The sequence below is a fragment of the Colias philodice genome, chromosome 23, assembly GCF_061535455.1.
Source record: "Colias philodice isolate Cphi_HAF_F1 chromosome 23, ilColPhil1 Martin Lab GWU primary, whole genome shotgun sequence".
NCBI classification, from domain to species: domain Eukaryota; kingdom Metazoa; phylum Arthropoda; class Insecta; order Lepidoptera; family Pieridae; genus Colias; species Colias philodice.
In genome coordinates, this window is record NC_143108.1 from 1,048,278 (window position 1) to 1,068,216 (window position 19,939).

Here is a 19,939-nt window from a genome sequence, read left to right on the forward strand (position 1 = left end):
ATTGCACAATTTATCAAATATGAAAATATCGTAAAAATATTAGTAATACAGGAAAATTCCGAAGACCGAAAATATTGTAAATCTTACAACATCAACATTCATTTTATACACAATTGAACACAGAGAAGTACATGATTTTTTCAGATAATATGAAGTAAGGTAGGTATAAAATATTATTGGATATTATTTATAAAAAAAATGTTTTGCAAAAATTTTAAGAAACGTGATCACTAGCACTGTTATGTCACAGATAAGCCTTGTTTTATATAATAAGTTATTCGAAGTTTTAAAGCTTAATTTCATACCTTTATAATTTATAATTATTGTTCTTGTGAAAACACAAAATATGTCCGCATAAACACTACCCAAACATGGCATACCTAAAACAATTTTAAAATAATTCTCATTCATAAATAAAACTTAAACACATGAGACGAATTATATGCATCTGAACATCAGATTATTAAAAATCAGAACAATTTGTATCTTATTCTCAAGGCGTGGGTATTTTAAGTCGGCGAGCTTCGTCCGCGTCCAAAGCTCTCTTCATTTCATAGTATTTCTGCTTGAACGAGTTCAAATCTTCGTTCACTTTGTCCAGCTCTAAACGTAAATCCGTTACTTGCTTCTCACGCATGCTTAGTTCTGAAATAGTTAAAATTGTTTTAAGAGCTTTAAAAGGAATCACTATTTTCAGAAAAATGGAAAAACACCAAATTAACTATTTCATTGTTAAGTATTTAATTGTGTACGTGATTTTTTCTCATTTGACACGAGAACGGTAAATTTTTCTCAATTTTGGCATACAATTTTAAAATGGCAATATTAGAGGACACACTTGAATCATGATTAACCCATTGAGCCCCAAGCGGCCCGATCGGTCCACGACACAATAGATTTTCTATTGTGTCTGTGATTCCGGGGCCTGAGTTATTAATTATTATTATTGAGAGTAACAATTAACAAAATATGCATCTTAAAAAACAAAACCTAGCACGTATACATCTTTACTGAAATAATTGCGAAAGTTACTCTGCAGTCTTATCTGATTTCATGTTCAAACTACCGAACCAATTTTGATGATATTTGTGGCAGCGAAACGCTAAGAAAGCCCGTAATTTTTTTAAATATATAGTTATTAACAAATATGTTCTACCGATTGGGAAATGTGCTGTGTTAGTTTAGAAGGTGTAAATTTGTTCAATTACAGAATTCTCCGTATTACAACGTCACCACCAGAGAAAATCAGCTTGATCATTGATATTGATGACGCACAACCAACATACTACAAAAAATTGAGTTGAAAGTTATAAATAATAATTATACTCACCAGCTATAAGACATTTCATTTTCGTCGTTCTTTGTGCAAGGGCACGCTGTGTCCTGTTCAAAGTTTGCTGAAAGAAAATGTTTTTAGTACCCTTGACATATTATCTACTTTTCAGAGAAGCATAGCATTAATGTCTGACTCTAAACATGATTACAGTATTCAAATAATGTTTCCTGACTGCCTGTTCTGAATTTTACCAATTTAACCAATGTATGTTGACAAATTTTTATCAAAATTATATCCACACATTATTTTACAAACCATTGCACATCGTGGTAATTGGTAAGACGAATGAAGATTCAAAAGTGCTTCAAAAAGTCTAATTGAATAAATAAATGTTTGAGTTTGTTTGCATTTTTCCTCTTTTCTATCTCTTGCCAACTTTCTACTCCAACTCACTCTTCACCACTCCTCGTTACGATATTTTGTTTTATAGCATTACACACGTTACAATTTTATGGTAAAAAATCGATCAGGATTTGAACCCGCGTCTTTCGTCTAGTGAAATTTTTTCTATTCTTTAAAACTTTCTCCACTCCACTCTTACTTACCTGTATCTCAGGGCTAGGTTGTAACGCAAGCATATCTTTGACGGCGCCGTACAGATTCCTAGTTTCTTTCAATTCACGATCCTTTAGTACCAACATTTCGCTTTGGGCTAATACTTTCCTGTAGTAAGAAGGAATGAATGAAAGAATTCATAAATGTGAATGATTTATTTTAAAGTCGACATGATATTTTATATTTTTATTGCTGTATGGTGCATATATGTACAGAGGCGGCTCGCCCTAAGGAGCGCTGGTGCAGTGAACTCCCATAAATAATTATAATAAAATCATACTCCTTAATTTAATTATTAACATTAATTATTACTATTTAAAATCAATCGTAATCTTTAAAACTACTGTTAATACCAATGAATATATCCATCATTCCATCATCCCATACACCTGTATAATACCTACTGTATTATGTAACGCGCGAAGCGGTGCGCTCACGATTGCGCTCCAATGAAAAAAGATTTAGTACATTTCCTAATACGAAATCCAATAGGAGTGAAAGAGAGGGTTTTGCCAGAGCCCTGCGCGTGAAACAAAAGATTTTCTATCGAAAAGTAGCAAAATTCGGTGCGCCGCACCCGCAAACGTTGCCGGTTCGTTTTTACCGCCCGGCAAGACAGCGATTGCGACGTTGCCAGTTGCTACGTCTATAATATAAACAAACACTCGACTCTCGAGTCAACTTCAATGCACGCGCGCGATTCATGCAATTTTCTAATTAAAATTATAAAATACGTGTTGAAATAGCCTGTACTTATCAGTATTACTTGTGAGTGTTAAAATGAACAATAATTAAAATGTGGCGTTCATTAAAAAGTGTGATAAAACGTTACAAATTCGGCTTGAATGTAAAGCTAAGGGACCGCCACGGCCTGAACTTGATCTTACGCAAAAATGTACGACAAAAACGAAAACATATACGCGTGTGTTTAAATCTGAACAATATGTAAAAAAAACCGTGGTTGTGTGGTTGTGATGAAAGCAACAACAGATATTTACGAATGTCTTGTCGCTTTAAGTTATAGATATTTTTGCACACCAAAAAGAAAGACGTATGTAGGTATTTCCTTTATAAGTAATTTTTTTGATAAATGTACTGCTTTACACCATGTATTTTCAGTGTTTTATTTCAAGTGAACACCCATAAAATTTTGTCACGAGCCGCCTCTGTATATGTATATATATGTATACATTATGCGCATTATGCGTGTATATATGTATACATTATATGATGTATACAGTTTATGATTGAACAAGTGTGTGTGTGTGTGTGTGTGTGTGTGTGTGTGTGCGCACCTCTGCGTGAGGCGCAGCTTGTGCGTGAGGTGCACGCTGTCGGGGTCGGTGCCCTGCAGCTTGCGTGTGTGTGTGTGTGTGTGTGTGCGCACCTCTGCGTGAGGCGCAGCTTGTGCGTGAGGTGCACGCTGTCGGGGTCGGTGCCCTGCAGCTTGCGTGTGTGTGTGTGTGTGTGTGTGCGCACCTCTGCGTGAGGCGCAGCTTGTGCGTGAGGTGCACGCTGTCGGGGTCGGTGCCCTGCAGCTTGCGTGTGTGTGTGTGTGTGTGTGTGCGCACCTCTGCGTGAGGCGCAGCTTGTGCGTGAGGTGCACGCTGTCGGGGTCGGTGCCCTGCAGCTTGCGTGTGTGTGTGTGTGTGTGTGTGCGCACCTCTGCGTGAGGCGCAGCTTGTGCGTGAGGTGCACGCTGTCGGGGTCGGTGCCCTGCAGCTTGCGTGTGTGTGTGTGTGTGTGTGTGCGCACCTCTGCGTGAGGCGCAGCTTGTGCGTGAGGTGCACGCTGTCGGGGTCGGTGCCCTGCAGCTTGCGTGTGTGTGTGTGTGTGTGTGTGCGCACCTCTGCGTGAGGCGCAGCTTGTGCGTGAGGTGCACGCTGTCGGGGTCGGTGCCCTGCAGCTTGCGTGTGTGTGTGTGTGTGTGTGTGCGCACCTCTGCGTGAGGCGCAGCTTGTGCGTGAGGTGCACGCTGTCGGGGTCGGTGCCCTGCAGCTTGCGCCAGCGGTGCACGTTGAGCGGCGTCTCGAGCGCCTCCTCGAGCGCGCGCACGCGGAGCCGCTCGCGGCCCAACTCGCGCTCCAAGTTGAACACCTGATGTAACAATTGCACGATGCGTGCGTGATATAATGGGTGAAACTCTCTTTTATAAAAATTCAATAAAAGTGGACCAAAGATAGATCCTTGTGTTACCCTTCTCTAACAATCGACTTACTTAATGGACAGTCATATTAGTCAATGTTTTTTTTAGGTTCAAAACCCTGAATGTAACACGAAAATATTTTTAGTCGGTTCGAATTGTTTTTAAAATAAATATTTTTCAATGATGTTGTATGAACACATAATCGAATGCCTCTAGAAAATCTCTTTTGAGCATTCCGATCACCCGTTATGACTAACTTCTCGTTATGTCCGTCCTTTTTTGGATAAAATGGCGTAAACCCATTTTAAAACATAATGAAGACTATTTTATTTTCGTGTAGGAAACCCTGCAATACGTATGAGAAGATGATCTATCTTTTATTATTATAACCTTACCTCTAATCTTAAGTCTGTCATATTCTCAATTCCCTTGGACAGTAAGTTCTTCTCTTTTCGTAGTCGGATAATTTCCAGTCGTAAGAGACGGATGTCTTCAACTCTTTGCTCATATTGTCGTTCACCTGGATATTGGAAAAAAATATTTGCGCTTCTCAGACAGGTACATTAATATGTCGTCAAAGTAGGTTTGATAAACAGTAAGGCGTTAAATGGTATATGGTATGAGTTTTCATTTAAGGTGTGAGTTAATATTCAAATAAATTAAATATAATATAAATAATATTTTTTTTAATGCATTAGTGGATCTATCTGTCTCTTTCATATCTGATTAGGAAAAATGCGCGTTAAGCTGTAGCTGTAATATTTATATTGGAAAATGTGTATTTTTTTTTCTTTAATAAACAAGCATGATGGGTAATAACATTAATAATATGTGGATTGTAGGAAAACTAAATCTTATATTTACTATACAAGTAACTACTACCCCCTAAAGTTTAAAAGCATCCATTATCACCATAAAGCATTACAACCTTTACTGTAGGTACTTATATGCGTTTGTGTGTCTGTACGTGCCCTGGCGCGTATTTTTTTGTGCATATCATTTATATGTGTGTGTATATGTTATTGATTTCACATCACCTCTATGCAGCGTCAACTCCAATATTCGTATCTTCTCATACAATAACGCAATCTCATCATTCCGTCGCACGAGCTGAGCGCCGACCACATCACGCTCGCTCACCAGACCTTCCACCTCTTTTTGTAGCTTCGCTTTAGCTGCGTCGCTTTCCTAATGCGATGAATGTGTATAATAAACTATGTTAAATGTTAAATTTTAAATAATAAATACGTAAATAAAAAACTTGGATCTTTTTTTAAATCATCGGGACTTTTAACCGACTTCTTATTCTTTCGTATCTATACAGCTTAATTTTTTTTATTTACATAAAAATTACTGTTATTTTTTTGTTTAATCAGTTGTAAAGCTTTTATTGATACATTAAGGAAAATATACAGGCTTTTTATAGATTTTTTCTTCTTTTTATTATCTACTAGCGGTCCGCCCCGGCTTCGCCCGTGGTACATGTTTACGTTTTCTCTACATAAGAACCATCCTCGTACTTCAAGGAATATAATAAAAAAAGAATTATCGAAATCGGTTCAGCCGTTCTCGAGTTATGCGCTTACCAACACATTTTGCGATTCATTTTTATATATAAGAGAAGATAACAGCTGCAATACATTGCATCAGATCAGTTAGAACTTACCTAATTATTATTACACATACTAAATACTTTGGTTTACTTAAATTGGTTTTGTAAGTTAAGTCTCCATATTCGCAATCCTACGGAACCCCTACTTTATGAATCAAGTTCGCACTTAATTGTTTTTTACCTATATTAGTTTCAATGACATTTTTAACTAGTGAACTGGCGAGGTCAATCGGTAATTGGAATATTCACACCAATATTTGAAGATCAATTGAAGTAGATTCATGTGAAGGTCTAACGTCAAATGTTAATTCGTAATAGCGTTGGGTCAATTTATTTGAAACTATCGATTGGAGAAAGTTTTATTGGAAGCAGGCTAGTGTTTTAAGAGGTGTGAATTTATTGGAATTATTGAGGAATCTGTCATTTTTTTTATGTTTAATATTTTGCCGTATTTTACGGCTACGTACACCAGTTTCGCATGAATGACCTGATAAAGAATTAGAATCGACAAATATGGTAAGGATATTAAGGAAAAGGATATGCTGAAAAAGCTAACCTCTTCTTTCACAGCCGGCTAAAAGTAGTCCACATAACAGAATTTCTCAATGACGCACTGGTATCCCAAAAACCGTCACATAATTTGTTCAGGGAAATCCCAATAAACAAACAAGTGTAAAAACTAAATCAATATCAGTATGACGTGTTGTAATGACAATTATTTTATGTAATTCTTGGAAGTAGGCGACATTAATGATTTTCCGTTTTGTACAGGCGTTTGAAACCTTTCGTCTATTTGGTATTACTGCTACCTACCTACACTTTTTTGTCTGAAAGCTATAGAGAGGTTTCGAAATTTTTACGTTTCTTTACGTAGCCTTTAACTACAGTAAATTTAAAAATTTAGTGACACACATTTCGCACAATTTATTGACAAATTCAAGGATATTGCATAAAAATATACGACGATAGGAATTTTTAGCAACTATATTTTGAAAATATGGACAGTATTATAAAATTACCTGTGTCAATGAATAAAAAATATTGATTGAATAATGAATAAAAAATATTGATTTAAGCGAGGATTTGTAAAAAAACTGTCTACTAAACAAGAAAATGTGAAAAAAGTGTTCAAATATAATCCGTCATCAATAAAAGGTTAAGCACCTCTGGTCTAGAATAAGACAGATAATTTCTAGTGTTGGTTTATTGTTTAAATAAAATGACGTAGTCTTAGAAAAATAAGTCTTCTTAGAAATTCAATGTTATATTTGAAATTAAACACAATTATTTGTTTATGCAAAGTTTGAAGTACTTATAGGTATATTGGTTATTGCTTATTGAAAAAATAATAGATTAATCTATAGGAAACCCTGATTTGAAGGGCTCTTGGATAAAATAATTAATTGTAATTTACACGCTTTACTTTACCTATTTTAGGGTTCTTTAACAAATGAAAATATCTAGTTAATTTTGAAATATATTTTAATCCCAGTTATTTATGTTATTATCAACAGCTAAGTATTTAATAAACTAGTTGTTTATTATCTTCGTTCCGTAAGAGAAAATAAATTGGGCATCTTGTCTGAACTCTGAAGCAAGTAAATCGCGTAAAATTTGTGTTGTTGTGTACAGCGCAGTTCACAAGCAGCATGACGTGTGTGTGTGTGTACACAGCGAATACGCTCTAAGTCTAGTGCGTGTATGTGTATGTTCAGCGGACGCATCTGCAGTTTGTGTGAACGATAACAGTGTACTCACCCACTCAACTTATACGCGGTGTGTGTGAATGTGTACTCACCTGTAACACATGTGTGTGTATGTCATGACATAATATGCTGAGCCAGAACCATTTAACAGCCATAGCACATAATAACAATTAACAACTATTTATTGTTTTCTATTCTATTTGTCTAAACCGTTGGTTTAATAGTATAAGTTTTAGTATTGTTTAGTTCCATCATTCGATAATAGATGACGCGAGTTGTAGAAGCCGTGTTTTTAAATCGCGCTTATGTTATTCTTTTGTAATTAGATATAAGCAAAATGGTACTGTAGTTCCGCATCCTCCGCAAATATACGGTCAGAGCGTTTTTGTGTGTTTTATTTCCGACTCTGGCTAGTGTGTACTACATTGCTGGTGGTACATAACCTTGGTCCTGCGAGCCGAATATTGGAGACCAGGTGGTGACGTCAGCGGCCATTGGAGGGAGCGAGAGGGAGAGCAGCCGGGACGCCAGCAGCCATCGGAGGGAGCGAGAGAGAAGCAACCGGGACGTCATCGGCCAGCGGAGCGAGCGAGAGGGAGAAGAACCGTGACGTCAGCGGCCTGCGGAGCGAGCGAGAGGTACAACAACCGTGACGTCATCGGCCAGCGGAGCGAGCGAGAGGGAGAAGAACCGTGACGTCATCGGCCTGCGGAGTGAGCGAGAAGGCGACAACCGTGACGTCAGCGGCCAGCGGAGCGAGCGAGAGGGAGAAGATCCGTGACGTCAGCGGCCTGCGGAGTGAGCGAGAGGGCGACAACCGTGACGTCAGCGGCCAGCGGAGCGAGCGAGAGGGAGAAGATCCGTGACGTCAGCGGCCTGCGGAGTGAGCGAGAAGGCGACAACCGTGACGTCAGCGGCCAGCGGAGCGAGCGAGAGGGAGAAGATCCGTGACGTCAGCGGCCTGCGGAGTGAGAGAGAAGGCGACAACCGTGACGTCAGCGGCGAGCGGAGCGAGCGAGAGGGAGAAGATCCGTGACGTCAGCGGCCTGCGGAGTGAGCGAGAAGGCGACAACCGTGACGTCAGCGGCCAGCGGAGCGAGCGAGAGGGAGAAGATCCGTGACGTCAGCGGCCTGCGGAGTGAGCGAGAGGGCGACAACCGTGACGTCAGCGGCCAGCGGAGCGAGCGAGAGGGAGAAGAACCGTGACGTCAGCGGCCTGCGGAGTGAGCGAGAGGGCGACATCCGTGACGTCAGCGGCCTGCGGAGTGAGCGAGAGGGCGACAACCGTGACGTCAGCGGCCAGCGGAGCGAGCGAGAGGGAGAAGAACCGTGACGTCAGCGGCGAGCGGAGCGAGCGAGAGGGAGAACATCCGGGACGTCAGCGGCCAGTGGAGCGAGCGAGAGGGAGAACATCCGTGACGTCAACCGACTCCGGAGTACAGGTGCGAGGGAGAAGGACTACCAGTGAAGTGAAACGTGAGTACTTTGAAGTTCAATTATACAAAATTGGACCTTAAGTCCAAGAAGATAAAGTGAAGTGACGGGGAATCCATGCCCAAATTAAAGTAAAGTAACTTTAAAACACTTAGAAAAATTTTCATTGTTTACATAGACTTAGAATATTTTCAATGTTTACATTGACTTAGTTTTTTGTTCGTTGTATTGAATAGACACTTGTAAAATTTTGTAAAAGAATTTACCACTTATAATATTTTAGAGTTGAGGAGACAGTTTGTACATGTGAGTTAGTTTTTGTTTTATGCAATTTAAACATTAAGTTAAATTTATTTACTTAAGTTTTGGAGTATAAAGTATATTATTGTTTTTGTGAAGTCTCTAAAATATTATAATGGAAGTATTTAATAGAATTCAAGAAAATAGTAAAGAGCTTATCTCTAAGAATAAAGTAAATTTTAAAAAATTCCCTAAGGAAAGAATTACTGTTTCGTATGTTGAAACTCGTTTAGAATATTTAGAAAATCAGTGGCAATCATTTCGCGATACTCATCGCCAAATAATTAGCGAGATTTCTAAGAGGGAGTTAGACTCTTCGAGTTATATTAAAAATTCTATATATATTGAGACCGAAGAACTATATATAGATTACAAAACTGAATTGAAAGATGCTTTGATTGAATTAAATGGAAATAGTCGGTCCGTAGTAAAGTCAAGTGAGTCAAGAGAGTATCAAGAAAAATCTGTCATAAAATTACCTGTGAACAATTATACTTTGACGGATAGTATTGAGTCTGGTCAGTCTTATGTAGCGAAGTGTCCGTATTGTAAGGAGGCAATTCATAAATTATATAATTGTAAGGAGTTTGCGAAGTCGGACTATGATGTGAGACATAAATTTGTACAAAATAGTCGCTTATGTTTGAATTGTTTTGGTAGCAGCCACTCCGTATTTTCCTGTCGCCAATCCACCAGATGCAAGGTTTGTAAGCGTAAACATCATCCATTGCTTCATCCCGAAGAATCTAAAAATGTTGAGTCCCATCAAAAGAATGTGGTTGTCTCTTCAGCCACCACATCTGAACGCGATGTTGTTACGTGTGTCTCGAATGTCCGTAGTCAAGTTCTTTTGGCTACTGCAGTTGTGGAAGCGGAGTCAAATACAGGTAAGGCTAATTTTAATTTGCGATGTTTATTGGATCAAGGCTCAATGGTTTCTCTCATCACAGAATCTACGGTCCAGGCTCTTGGGCTAAAGAAAATTCAAAATAAGGTTTGTATTTCTGGAGTTGGAGGTCAGGAAGATTCTTTAGCGTCAAGATTTATGGTAGAAGTAAAAATCAGATCAATTTATAATCCCAAGCTTACCATGGTCGTTCAAGCGCACGTTCTCGGTAAGTTTACATCTTTTCTTCCACCAAGTAGAGTCAATGTGCAGTTGTGGCCAGAGCTTACACACCTGCAATTGGCTGATCCGAAATATGAAGTCCCAAACAAAATTGATATGTTGCTGGGTGCAGAGGTATATGCGCAGATACTTGAGGACGGTATGATAAAGGGTCCCCCTGGATGTCCGTTAGCACAGAAGACGCATTTAGGGTGGATATTATCTGGGCACATTCAATCAGAAATGTTAGATTCTGGAACGCACCAACAACCGAGAGTGATCGTCAGCATGCACGCTGGATGCAATGAAGATGAACTACTAAAAAGGTTCTGGGAAATAGAAGCAGAGCCATGTTTGGCAAGCAATAAAATAATGACAATCGAAGAAAAGGCGTGTGAAGAGATTTTTGAGAGGACAACTAAGAGAGACAAGGAGGGAAGATATATTGTTAACTTACCTTTCCGCCCCGAAGTAAAGCATGAATTTGGAGATACACGAAGTGTAGCGGTGCAAAGGCTAAAGAGTTTAGAGAAAAGATTTAAGAACACCGAACTCAAGAATAATTATTCGCAAGTGTTGAAGGAATATTTATTGCTGGGTCATATGGAAAAAGTACAGGAAGACTCGGAAGAGACGCGGAGACGTTCGGTATGGTTACCGCATCATGCAGTAGTCAGACCAGACAAAAGCACTACTAAGACGCGAGTAGTATTCAATGCGTCAGATAGAAGTGCTAATGGTATGTCGTTAAATGATGCCCTGATGGTTGGCCCAAGACTACAACCAGAATTACGTCATATAATCATGAGATGGCGTCTCCACCCGATATGCCTAATAGCCGACATCATAAAGATGTATAGGCAAGTAAGGCTGAAAAGGGAGCATACAGATTATCACCGAATCGTGTGGAGAGATGACAACAACGAAATCCAAGATTATCGTCTACTTACCGTTACCTTTGGCACTTCCAGTGCACCTTATTTAGCGGTCAAAGCTCTCCAACAGCTTGCAGTCGATGAGGGTGGGAGCTATCCACTAGCTGCTGCAAGACTAAAAACGGACTTTTACATGGATGATCTGTTAACCGGGTGTGATTCTGAAAAAGAAGCATTACGATTATATGAAGAAATGACTGAATTGTTAAGTAAAGGAGGTTTTAGGCTACAGAAATGGAGTAGTAATAGCATGGAGGTGATGGAAGGTTTTGAAGGAAATATAGAACAGGACAGGGAACTTAAGGAGGATGACGTGACTAAAGTAGTAGGTCTCTTTTGGAACCGCCGTACCGATGACTTTAGTTATAGAGTTCAGTTTTTATCAGCGTCGCTTCCTGCAACCAAAAGAGAAATTATAGCCGAAATTTGTCGACTGTACGATCCGCTTGGTTGGATCGCTCCATGCATCATCACTGCAAAAATATTCATACAAAAATTATGGATGACTGGATTTGGATGGGATGATAGATTACCGTCTGAACTTATTAGTGAATGGATAACTTACCGGGAGGAATTATTTCAGCTAACAAATTTCCAAATACCGCGATGGGTGCAAACACGAAGCAAAGATACAGTTGTGGAGTTACATGGGTTTAGTGACGCTTCACATGCCGCCTATGCTGCTGTGGTTTATATTCGTTGCGTTTCTGAAGATAAACAAATTAAAACTCACCTGGTAGCTGCAAAAACTAAAGTTGCCCCGATCAAGCAAATCTCCATACCTCGACTGGAACTCTGCGGTGCGGTGTTGGTAACTAAATTGTTAGTTGAAGTAGCTGAAGTTTTGAACATACCAATTTCCCAGTTGCATGCTTGGACGGATTCCACCATCGTCCTAGCGTGGCTTAGTGACCATCCCAGTCGGTGGAAAACATTCATAGCCAACCGGACTTCTGAAATTCTAAATCATTTAGAACCTTGTAAGTGGTCGTATATACAGTCCAAAGAAAATCCCGCTGACTGCGCGTCTCGTGGAATACTACCTTCTGAGCTAGTTGAGAATAATTTGTGGAAGTATGGTCCGGATTGGTTAAGTAAGATTGATATTCCGTATGGTAAACCGCTTTCCATATGCACTAAAACTGACCTGGAAGAAAGAAAGATTAAAGTACATGCTACAACTAAGGAGAACTGTGAAGATATAGATATATTTTTAAAATTTTCATCTTTTACGAAGCTGGTGAGAGTAGTCGCATACTGCAGAAGATTCCTGAAATTGAAGGATCCCGTTGAAACTCGTCCGAAATTTCTACCTTACCTTTCAGCTGAAGAGCTCCGAGATGCCACCATGTGTTGTATCCGTCAGCATCAGCTTACTTGGTACCCTGAAGAAATGAAGAATCTGAAACATAAAAACATCATTAAAAAGAGTAAAATTGACAATTTAAATCCATTAATAGATGAATTAGGAATTATGAGGGTCGGAGGAAGAATGGAAAATTCTTGCCTGAAGGATGGCAGCAAGCATCCGATAATTGTAAACGGTGACTCCTGCTTGGCGAAGTTGATTATAGCCGATGCCCACGCCAAAACCATGCACGGAGGTCCCCAGTTGACCATTAACTACATACGTTCGACGTATTGGATCACCAAATTGAAAAATCTAGTACGATTTAATATACACAAATGCGTTTCATGCGTAAGAAACGCGGCGAAGTTTCGAACTCAATTGATGGGCCAGCTGCCTGCCTGCCGAGTCACCCCTCGAAAACCTTTTTTATACTCCGGTGTTGATTACGCTGGTCCCATTAATATTCGCGTTTCGAAGGGTCGTGGCCATAAATCCTATAAAGGATATATTTGTCTCTTTGTTTGCATGGCCACAAGAGCCGTTCATATAGAAGCAGTTTCCGATCTTACTTCAGAAGGTTTTTTGGCAGCTTTCAAACGTTTTGTTGCTAGACGAGGCCGTTGTATTCAGTTGTGGAGTGACAACGGCACCAATTTTGTAGGTGCTTCTAAGGAGTTGCGGAATTTGTTTGCAAAGGAGAAATCCCAACTGCCCGTTGACATTGCATCATCATTGGCTAACAATGGTACAGAGTGGCGCTTTATTCCTCCTCATGCTCCAAATTTCGGTGGAGTGTGGGAAGCAGGCATAAAGAGCACTAAACATCATCTGCGTCGCGTAATCGGCGATTCTACTCTTACTTTTGAAGAGCTGGCGACGGTCTTGGTGCAAATTGAGGCGTGTCTCAGTTCGCGACCTTTGTCCGTAGCTAGCTCCGACTCAGGTGATCCCAACCCGTTAACACCGGGTCATTTTTTAATAGGGGAGCCGTTGATCGTGGCTCCGGATAATAATTTTGAATACGAGAAAATTTCCAATTTGCGTCGTTGGCAGTTAACCCAAAGGATGGTGCAGCATTTTTGGAAGCGTTGGTCCCAAGAGTGTCTAACCCAATTTTTTCAAAGGTACAAATGGAAAGGCAAGGTCCCCGACATCAAGGTAGGAGACGTGGTCTTAGTGAAGGAGGACAATTTGCCTCCTGCGAAATGGATGTACGGATTGGTGGTTGAATTACATCCGGGTAAGGATAAGGTGACACGTGTTGTCACGTTGAGATATAGGGGTTCTCACATACAAAGACCGACTTCGAAACTATGTGTGTTGCCCGTTAGAGAAACATAAAAGTAAAAAGAAAATATATATGTATTATGTTAGACGTAAGTAAAGAATAAGTATTAGTTTAAAGAGATGTATTTGCTTCTATGTATTGCTGTATCTTTTTGCAAAGTTGTATTTTTTTTGTATTGTGAAGGACTATTCGTCCTTGGCGGGCGGTATGTCTAAACCGTTGGTTTAATAGTATAAGTTTTAGTATTGTTTAGTTCCATCATTCGATAATAGATGACGCGAGTTGTAGAAGCCGTGTTTTTAAATCGCGCTTATGTTATTCTTTTGTAATTAGATATAAGCAAAATGGTACTGTAGTTCCGCATCCTCCGCAAATATACGGTCAGAGCGTTTTTGTGTGTTTTATTTCCGACTCTGGCTAGTGTGTACTACATTGCTGGTGGTACATAACACTATTTTATTTTTTATTTCTTAATTGTAATGTTCTGTGTTTTGTCATTATTTTTGTCAGTTGTTGTGTGTGTTATTGTTTGTAAATAAATGTGTGTCTATGTCTATGTATGTGTACAGTGAACTTATACACAGGGTGTGTGTGTGTGCTCACCTGCAGCGCAGTGTGTGTGTGCTCACCTGCAGCGCGCGGGCAAGTCTGGCCTCCTCCTGCCGTGCCGCCGCCAGCTCGGCCCGCAGGTCAGCCTGTCTCGCGGCGGCCGCCTGCACGTCGGCGCGCAGCTGCTCGGCGCGCTTGCTGCACTTGCTGAGCGCGCCCTCGCACGACTTCAGCGCGCTCTCTTTGCCGCTTATGTCCTCTTTGAGCTGCTCGATTTGGTACGCCAGCATCTGTGCGATACACGTGTGTTAATATAAACTTTCTATCATGAGTGTATCGATAGATCGACACTAAAAACAATCCAAAGTGTTTTATGACACTAAGTTTGTTTCTAACATATAATGCGATCGTCAGTTTCATAAATATATGGTTGTTTGTGTCTGATATATGTGGTATGTGGTATAAGAAATTGATTGTGTATAGCTTATGTGGTTATTTATGTCTGGTAACTAGAGAGGGTACATAATATTGTAAATTGATGCATTGGCCAAAATAAATCGACTCTCTTCGATCAGTGGATAGACGTATTCTGTCTATCCCCTCTCATCGCACTCATTTCTACGCGGGTTCGTTCGCTGTCTCTGCTGTCAAGTTATGGAACTCTTTACCTTTAAAAATTAGACTTGCTCCTTCCCTATCCTCTTTTAAATATCAAGTTCGTAACCATTATCTCTCAACTGCTTTTAATTCGGATTAGTATATATTTATGTAGTATTAGTATATTTATATATATATTTTTAGTTATATAGTTACTACTATTTAGTATGTATTTGTATGTATATATAATATGTATGTATGTGTGTCTTTAGTTGTATTAATATAATTAGTTTATTATAATGTATAGTATGTTGTGTGTATCTTGTATATGCATTTTATTGTATTATATAATTACTTCTACTCAATCCAATTTTTTTTTTTTTCCTTCTGTTTCTCAATTTATTATCTCGCTTCTTTGCCTTCTCCCCGTGGTTGCCTGGCAGAAATCACTGCATAGTGATAAGGCCGCCCTTTGTGCTTTTGTTTATTGTAAACTGTTTTTTTATGTACCTGGTTTATTGCACAATAAAGTGTTAAATAAATAAATAAATAAATAAATAAATAAATAAATGTCTTTATTTTTCTTTTATTTAAAATGACCCATTATTATTCCCTAACCTTAAGCTTCTGTTTCAGATCCTGTATCTCATCCAGCGCTTCCGTATGGTTTTTGTGCAGCATGTTGCGTTCTGCCCTTGTTGTGTCGAGTGCCACGGAGAGCTTTCTGCTGTTGATGCCCTCGTCGCGGAGGGCTTTCTTCAGGTCTAGGATATCGGCGGTGCGGAGCCGGACCTCCTCTGTATCGATCAATGATCTTTTATTGAAGTGAAACTTCTTTAGGCGTCTTTAACTTCTTGAGAGTACTATTTCAAGGTCGCGTCATGGCAATCCATGACATGATGGAGAAAAGCGAAGATTATATTATCTTTAAATCGTGCTAAAGAAGTTTCACTTCTCTCACGTGTGCTCGGCACACACGCTCTTTTTTCCGTTTGCCAAAGAAATTATGACGAAATAATATATTCTTTAACTATGTGTGTAATAAGTTTACTTTTAAGTCACTCGTATAATATCTATTAAATCAAATGATTTTGAAATCTGGGGGCACGGTAGTGCCCCCGCCAAGACGAGCCAAGCGAGGCGCACGGGCACTACCTACCTGTTCTCGAAGCGCTTCGACGTTTTTTTGAACCCTCATAACTTGGGTTTGGATTATGCTAGATCAACAAAATTTTCGGGATATATTGTCAATAGCGGACTTATTGAACATATTAAGTTTTAATTACATTAGCTTTTATACTTCAGATTTTATTTATATCTAAAAAACGCTAATTTCGTCACTGACTCACTGATGATCATCAAAATTCTTAAGGTATTTCCTAATGTCCTAGAAAGCTGAAATTTTGTATGTAAGCTAGTATTAGCACACAAACAACAAAACAATTATAAAACTTGTAACTTTCATCCCCCAACCCCTTAAACTAGGGGATGGGAGTTTGTATGAGACCTGTAATTTTAAATTAAATTTTGATGACGCTATGCTAGATGTCTAATCTTATATGTATAGGTACTCCTTGTTAAAAAAAAAATTGTTACAAACAACTTACAAAAAGAAATGAAATCCCACCAAAAACATTTTCATGTAAAATGTTACCAAGACGAGCCCATATGACTGGCACTGTCAAAAAGTTATCAGATCTCATGTAGAGCCAAGCTTCTAACACTACACGCCCTAACTCTACAAGGCCTAACTTCACAAACTCTACACATTAGTCAAATATGTGGCTTGGCCGTTCGTTACTACAAGAACTATTGTATAACACAAAAGTAATGAACAGTGAATTAATTTTTCACCTTACGCCGATGTGAATGTAGCGAAATGGCCAAGCCACATATTTTGACTAAGGTGTAGAGTTTGTGAAGTTAGGCCTTGTAGAGTTAGGGCGTGTAGTGTTAGAAGCTTGGCTCTACATGAGATCTGATAACTTTTTGACAGTGCCAGTCATATGGGCTCGTCTTGGTAACATTTTACATGAAAATGTTTTTGGTGGGATAAATATGTTATGGATGAAAACACTTGTTTTATTTTTTAATCCACATAACCTGTTATTCGATGACATTTTTATTTTATACCAAAAGTATTAGATTAAGATAAAGTAACGTGTAAAGTAAAGTAAAGTAAAGTAACGTGTACAGTTTTTTGATATATTCACTGAAAACACACCAAAAAAATCTAAATTTGAAAGGAGGAAATTAAAATAATACTTTAAGATTCGTTAATTCATACTATTACACTAGGTATATATGTAATCAAATACGAGCATAATTTAATCAAATACGAGCATAATTAAAGTCAACCGTTGCAAATTACGGAATTAATAAGGCTTCGAGGTGTTATGCTTTATCAATAATTTATGATCTGTATAATTTAATACGATAATTTGACCGTCTCCTCGGTACAGTGGTTGACGCGTGAGCGTAACACCGAGGGGTCCTGGGTTCGATTCCCGGTGGAGACGAAGAAAAAAGAATGTCTTGGTCTGGTAGGACACAGAAGGCTGGTCACCTACTTATCCCTAAAGAAAATTGATCAGTGAAACAGATGTATAAATCACTTATATTTAAATACGAAATAGTCTAGTAAGATTCATTTTACAGAAAAACTAACTTGACTAATGTTAGCTTACACTATACACATATTGAATTTAACATTATTATTTATTACCTACTTGAATTGATTAGTATCCGGGTTAAAGTTAAGTTTTCTTCGTCATCATAAAATATAAATTACAGGAACAAAGTTTATTTCATTAAAATAATATTTTGGTAATTCCTATACGTATACTTTAAACTATTAAAACCATCATGAGGTATTCGTTTTTTATAAGATTACAATAGTAATATTTTATGCAACACTAGCTTTCCGCCTGCGGCTTCGCCCGCGTTTTCAAAGAAAAAACCCGCATAGTTCCCGTTCCCGTGGGATTTCCTGAATAAAACCTAGCCTATGTTACTCAGTGAAGATGCAGCTTTCTAATGGTGAAAGAATTTTTGAAATCGGTCCAGTAGTTTATACGTGAAAACCATACATACATACATACATAATTACAAACCTTTCCTCTTTATAATATTAGTATAGAAGTATAGATATGGCAAAGTTGAGTGCGTATAAGTTATTCATATAAATATCCTACTTGAAATTATCCATAAACTACAAAAATGTAACATTGTTTTTCCAAGAAAATATTTCATAAAAACTCTTAATGCATTTACAAGCTGTGGTACTAAGAATAAATAATTTCCAGTCTCAGACAGGATAAAAATTTCTAGTTTACTTGCGAAAAGCTAAAGGCAAAACTATAATATTATCAAGCCGAAGAGTTTGTTTGATTGTTTGAACGCGCTAATCTCAGGAACTACTGGTCCGATTTGAACAATTCTTTCGGTGTTATGCTGGCCATACACCATACTTCCTATCGTCCATTCGGCATGACGCTACCGATTGGATCAGTTAGAACTGACCATGTGTGGGAGTGGATTGGCATTATTTGGCATGATAGTTATACTTGACGGAACAATCGAATTTCGATTCTTTTGGCTTGATCATGGCGATTGGATCATGTCGAATGGACCGTGTATGGCGGTATGCGATCGTCTCTTCAGTCTGGTCAATTTTCTGGTCATTTTTCGTCCAAGCTGAAGCATAGGCGCTTCGCTCACTTGGTGGATAAATATGAAAGTATATGGATGTTTAGATGTCAACGGTTACGGATTTGAATAAGATTTGTTTGGGAGATAGATGAAGTACCAGATTACTTAACACATTGGGTACTTCTCATTAAATAGGTGCATATATATAACAACAATCTTCCCGGCATATAATCCTTTTTTTGTTTCATTTTTACGAATAAAACGCCCAAAATGGCTAAAACATCGTCGTCTGTCACCGGTGACGCCATGGCTTCAACTGAACGTTGCTGCCGATTGGACAATTCAAACGTTGTGTGTGTGGTCTCTATGGACAAACTGCAGATTGGATCAAGCTACAGCGTCATGCCGATTGGACGATAGAAAGTATGGTGTATGGCCAGCATTAGATAGCCCATTTATCGAGGAAGGCTATAGCCTATAATCTATATCACACTAAGACCAACAGGAACGCAGCAATGCCGCGGTAAACCGCAGGGCTCAGCTAGTATATTTTTATAATAGTCTAATATTGATAACAATAAACTTACCGGATATTTCGTCAATTTTCTCATTAAGAGCTATTGTGTCTTCAAGCATTCTGTAAAATAAAAATTTATTTGAAATAATTACATACATATCTTAATATGTATATATAAATCTCGTGTCACAATGTTTGTCCTCAATGGACTCCTAAACCACTTAACCGATTATAATAAAATTCGCACACCATGTGCAGTTCGATCCAACTTGAGAGATAGGATAGTTTAAACATGTAGGTACCACGGGCGAAGCCGGGGCGGACCGCTAGTTGTACATAATATTTTGATTAGAAATTTCATGAAGACCGGAAATTCGAGAAAAAATTGAATAATAATTTCAAGTCTGTTTTGTTATTTTATTATCATGTCAAGTCTAGTCGGTCTGGTCACAGAGACCAGACGATACATATCGTCTGATTGACCAGAACGTCTCATCACCTGTCCTTATCCTTCTCCAGCTGTCTGATGATGAGCCGCTGCTTGTTCACCTGCGACCCAGACACCTCAAGCTCGTGCTCCAACTGCTTCCGCCGCTGTTCTTGGCGGTTGATGATTAACAGGTTCTCCATGGCTTCGTCTGATGATGAACAGTACTTTTTAACGTGATAACGTTTTTAAAATCGTTTTAGTCGGGTGACATGTTCAGAAACTTGTGTCACACCAAAACCTCACGAGCGCGATTGCAGGACGAGAGAGACGGACCGATCTCCCGTCTCATCTCGAGCGCTGCCACCAATCAGACGTTATCACGTAAACATCTCGATCGTAAACCTACTTTACAAACAACCAATTT

At 38.9% G+C, this 19,939-nt stretch overlaps 1 protein-coding gene across 1 annotated transcript in view; it reads right to left on the reverse strand.

Annotated features, from left to right (window-relative positions):
• Window positions 1-454: 454 nt before the first annotated feature.
• LOC149477861 (cilia- and flagella-associated protein 58-like) overlaps window positions 455-19,939 on the reverse strand; it is a 33,864-nt gene continuing 14,379 nt past the window's right edge. Inside the window, exons 10-19 of the mRNA XM_089709659.1 lie at window positions 19,585-19,723; window positions 19,156-19,205; window positions 15,536-15,714; window positions 14,401-14,610; window positions 5,075-5,225; window positions 4,433-4,557; window positions 3,831-3,988; window positions 1,882-1,999; window positions 1,331-1,397; window positions 455-645 (exon numbers count right to left, since the gene is read on the reverse strand). Coding sequence (XP_089565785.1) covers window positions 494-645; window positions 1,331-1,397; window positions 1,882-1,999; window positions 3,831-3,988; window positions 4,433-4,557; window positions 5,075-5,225; window positions 14,401-14,610; window positions 15,536-15,714; window positions 19,156-19,205; window positions 19,585-19,723 — 1,349 coding nt within the window. The 3' untranslated portion in view covers window positions 455-493. The remainder of the gene's footprint in view (window positions 646-1,330; window positions 1,398-1,881; window positions 2,000-3,830; window positions 3,989-4,432; window positions 4,558-5,074; window positions 5,226-14,400; window positions 14,611-15,535; window positions 15,715-19,155; window positions 19,206-19,584; window positions 19,724-19,939) is intronic.